Source organism: Apis dorsata, unplaced genomic scaffold (assembly GCF_000469605.1).
Source record: "Apis dorsata unplaced genomic scaffold, Apis dorsata 1.3 scaffold_132, whole genome shotgun sequence".
NCBI classification, from domain to species: Eukaryota; Metazoa; Arthropoda; class Insecta; order Hymenoptera; family Apidae; genus Apis; species Apis dorsata.
Genome location: NW_006263425.1, coordinates 35,411 through 40,243, shown reverse-complemented (window position 1 = coordinate 40,243; position 4,833 = coordinate 35,411). Strand labels below are relative to the sequence as shown.

The 4,833-nt window shown below is 33.1% G+C and overlaps 1 protein-coding gene across 2 annotated transcripts in view; it reads right to left on the bottom strand.

The window, feature by feature from the left end:
• Positions 1-2,001: 2,001 nt before the first annotated feature.
• Positions 2,002-4,833, bottom strand: part of LOC102674606 (protein disabled) — a 14,066-nt gene continuing 11,234 nt past the window's right edge. The window contains exon 8 of one of the 2 annotated variants that reach the window (XM_006612969.2): positions 2,002-4,833. This exon is cut by the window's right edge and continues 9 nt beyond it. In XM_006612969.2, coding sequence (XP_006613032.1) covers positions 3,889-4,833 — 945 coding nt within the window. In that variant the 3' untranslated portion in view covers positions 2,002-3,888. The other variant, XM_031509223.1, reaches the window with a different exon arrangement.

Sequence of the window (4,833 nt, the reverse complement as noted above, 5' to 3'; positions counted from 1 at the left end):
GGATCAATTTCATTTCTTTTTTTTTTTTTTTTGTTGTGTGTGGTACTGCGATTCGTGTTTATCGGGAGACTGACAATAATGCATGGAATAAAATCGTCATCGCGATCTGGTCTTAGTAAAAATGACAATTTTCCACGATAAATAGCGCACACATAAATCGCGAACGTATCGTACATTTATTATAGCGATGCAGATTACTATATTCTAAACATTCTCGAATCAATTTCATTTCTTTTTTTCTTTTTTTTTTTTTTACTTTTATTATTATTTTTATTATTATTATTAATATTATTATTAATATTATTAATATTATTATTGTTATTATTACACTATCTACTGTGTTTTGCTGATTGCTCCTTATCCTTCGTCCCTCTCACGGATTTTCATTTTTTTAAATCGCTCACAGACAGAAACATACACATCCTCCTCTATGCTCATCAATCATATTCGATATTTCAAATAATAAAATTCCATTCTTATCGTAAAAATAAAGCGTTTGGTACAGTTTTCCATCTTCGTCGTAGTCTCTTTTTCTTTTCTCTTTCTTTCTCTCATCACGTTATTCTGTATAATGTTATATTAACTATACTTTTTTTTTTTTTTTATGTAAAATTGCAGGATTTCCCCATCCCATAGTGAATCGTTCGTATCTTTTTCACGGTGTATAAAGGTTTAATCGTTTAAGTATTTGGTTAACTAATTTCCCTGAAATTGTGTCTTCAATGGTCGCGATTGCACAATTGTTAATTAATCGTTCGACAAATCTCTCGTTGAGTCTCGTGGATGTAGAAATTTGTTCACGGTTGAAACAATATTGTTGATAACGTTGCGTGCAATTCGATAAATGGTATATTTGTAGTTTTTCCACTTCACATGGATAATTTTATACTTGATGTTTTACAATGGTTCTTCGCATACTTTTTCAGTTTTTTTTTTTTTAATTTATCTTTCAACCCTTATATCAATACCCTATACAATCACTATAACATATATATCTATGTATATAGAACATGAAATTTTTTATTTTCACATTAAAATATTTTCGAATCCAGCTTGGATTGTTATTTGATATGGATTCACGTTCCAAATTTAGAATTTTATTATCAGAAAAATACTGCGATCAAAAAATTGAATGATTTTTTTTTTCTTTCTTTCTTTAAATTTCGAGTATTGACGTAAAGGTTAAACGAATATTAATTTTTTTTTGGATTAAGCCGCTTTAAAATTCGAAATTGAACATTGCGATAAATGTAATGTAATTTAACACAATTATTGCCATCGATCCTTATTTATTTGTTCAATGAAGCGATCAGTGTTGCGACAGCAATGTAAAAAAATCTTTGGCTTTGATTAATGCATATATCGATATGCATATCTAATTGTTCCATTTTTTCGTATTATCATTAGTAAGCGTTGCTAATAGTAAGTGAAAATTAAATTTTTTGTTATAATCTCGATTCTTGAGTGAGGTACACAAGTGATTAAACAGAAATTTGTGATTCCTTATTGTAACAATTCTGACTGATTGAGGGACTCGATGAAAAAAATGGTACAATTGTATTTGTTTCAAAAATAAGATAGATATAAAAAATATTATAAATACTTAAGTATTTAAATAAAAAACTTTTCTTACAAATTTTCAATATGTGATAATATATATATATATAGATCTCTCCATTAAATTTTCATGTAAGTTTTTTTCCATGTACCATTTATTCTTCTGAATCCTTCAATTTATTTGCTGTAGGACAGATTTGATCAATAAATTAAATAAATAATATATTTTTTTCGAGCGTTAAAAAAAATTTGATATAGACTATCAACATCTATCTACACACAATAAATATAAAATATAAAATAAATATAAAAATCTATTGGTAAAGCAGTTGAATAAGGAAATAAAAAATTGCAATGTAACAAATTCTGATTCTATTTAAAATAAGCTATCTAGATTTGACGGAGTTTTTTTCACATCTTCGTCTTTTGTCTCTTTTATTCTTCTTTTTTTTTTCTTCGAATCTACTTCTTGTTCTTATTATGGTATCGATTCGACATACGAACGAAGATCGTTCCAGTCAAAAAACGTATAAAAGTCACATTTTGATTCTCCAACATTCCAAATAATCTAACTATCGAGATCCTCTCAGGCATTCGTAATTGTGGTTTTTGCATCTAAAATTATTAGAAACTTTTCTTTCATGATTTCACAATTATATGATTGCAGAAATTTGATTGCAAAATAAAATTCTATCAAAATATTAATTCTTTATATTTAAAAAGAATTTTTCTTTTCTTTTTTTTTTAAATTTAACTCGATATATTTAATTAATAAAAATGTAATTTCAAATGAACACAAAAATTACATTTAAAAATTTTCTAACGATTTCAATCGCAACAACCATCAATAATTTGGCCTGTATTCTCTAATATTCTAACTCACTCGAACATGACTAGCATCGTGATCGTACGAAATAAATAAAACGAAAACACGATTAATTAATTTTTAAAAAAGTGGAAATGAGAGATAATTTCAATAATTCTTTACATATAAAAATATATAAAAAATGTTTCATTTACTCTCGTTATTATTAAATTAAATTAATATTTTCGATATTTAGAAAATTCATTTTCCAAAAAATTTCATAGCTCTAAAAGTTTTCTCAATCGTTCAAATTTTTCTCAAAACTCAGATCAAGTGGATCATCTACGATTCAACAATACCAAGGAGAAAAAAAAATATATTAAAATATTGTAAATCAGGGTTTTCAATTTTTCTCTAAATTTTCCAAAGTATTCCATCTTTTCTCAAATCTAAGTGATCGAGAATTGAAATTACGCGTCAAGATCACAATCGATAAAACAATTGGTCATACAAACTGCACGCACATATACAGACCTCGATCGACGAATTTCACGCTAACGCTGATATAACATTATGTACAAATTTATTAAAACAATGACTAGCAATCGGTACGTCGCTCGTACCCCATCAATATCTGACTATCGATACATCAAGACGAATCCTCTTCATCGATATATATAATTACCATAAACGTCCCCTTGAATTTCTAATTCACATTCGATACAAGTATAGTTTTTCAATAACTTAGCTATAACAGAGACAATAAGTATTGTAATTGTTCGAGGAAACATTTATCTTGATTTTTAATAATAAATAATCATAATGGATAATAATAATAAATTGAAATAAATAAGTAATGACATATTGATATAACTGCACTTTGAATCTTAGGCTTTGTAAATCATTTGTGAATTCGTATTTCAAATTTTTACATTTATAATAAGATACATTCTCTAATGTGATAAATAACAGATCAATTGACAAATCAATTGCTAAACTAAACTGGAATAATTATTTAATTAGAGAAATTAATTATTTAACCAGAGAATACAACTTACATTTTAAATAACATTATATATTTTCTTAGCAACTCTTATTCTAGCAACTTTCAAATACAATCTTGATTTTGCTTGAAAGGACATTTACAACTTTAAAAAACAGCAAGCTCACATTGATCAACTTGAACAAAACTCTACCATTTACCAACGAATCAGTCTTTAAATGCTCCACAGTTCCACTATAAGTAGAACACTACGCTAAACCCCATCTCCTAACCTGACCTCGATCAGCCAATACCTATTGCCTCAACCACAGTTTGAAGCGAACCAAAGAAAAACATGGATGATACAATTGTTCATTTCTATAGTTCGCGGGCTATAAATGGATGATAGATTGGTACGTTTTTGGACAGAAAAAAGGAAACGCACCCCGTCGAATCATCCCGCCACCGACATCAATCCCGAAAAATCGGAAGCATCCCCTGAATACCGATCACCATGCTCGTCCAACACTCCCCGAACAACCCATCAATCGAAGAAATCGTCGTCGCCAAACGGATCGCTTTCCCTCACGAATATATTCACCGACTCCGACTTCCTTATGTGTTGGTCGTTTCTAGACTTATTATTGTTGTTATTGTTGTTGCTACCCGTGGAATATTTCCCCTGTCGGTTGTGGTTCTTCAACGGTAAGGTGGTGGCTCGATGATCGGACACGTTGTCCTCCATTTCCGCTTTGAAAGCGAACGCGTCGTCGTCGTATCTCAGGTGTCCATTGAAGAAGGAATCACGGCTGCTATCCCCGGAAACGAAGTCGTCGGGCGGCGCGTCCTTGGCCTCGCAGGAAGGAACATCTTCAGGCGTCTGCTTCTGATCTGAGGGTAGCCTCTGCCGATCGGATGAATCGCTCATCGCTGTGGCGGTGAATGGCAAGTCGTCCTCGAAGTAGCTTGATCTCTTGCTGTACACTTCCTCCATCCCCCTTCTAGCTACTTTCGAATATCTCGTGGAGAAGGAAGGACTCTGCGGCGATGGTTTCTGATCGCTTCCCTCGGAACGGATCCTCGGTGGCTCGACCGGGGTCAGAGATTCCGTGGTCGAGGGGTCTATGTGCTCCACGCTTTGGGCGAAATCGTCCTCGAACGGGCTCTGGGTCTTGACGTGAGGTTGGCGAGGTTTGTGCCTGGCTACTCTCTTCCGGTGCAGACTTTCGCTCTTCGTATCCGGTTCCTCGGACCAGTAGGGCCTCTCCACCCAACTGTCGTACTCCTGGTCGCTGCCCCAATAACTCTGACGACTCCTGGAACGTTGAGAGGATCGTATGTAAGGGTCGGAGTCGTTGTCGTTGCACTCGGATCTGGAGGTGCCGAATTTGCTTCGAGACTCGCCGTAAATCATGTCGATGTTGCGCCCTTCGTTCGCACTATTCGGTCTCTTGGGCCAGTGCCTCTTTCTACCAGACTGATTGTACCT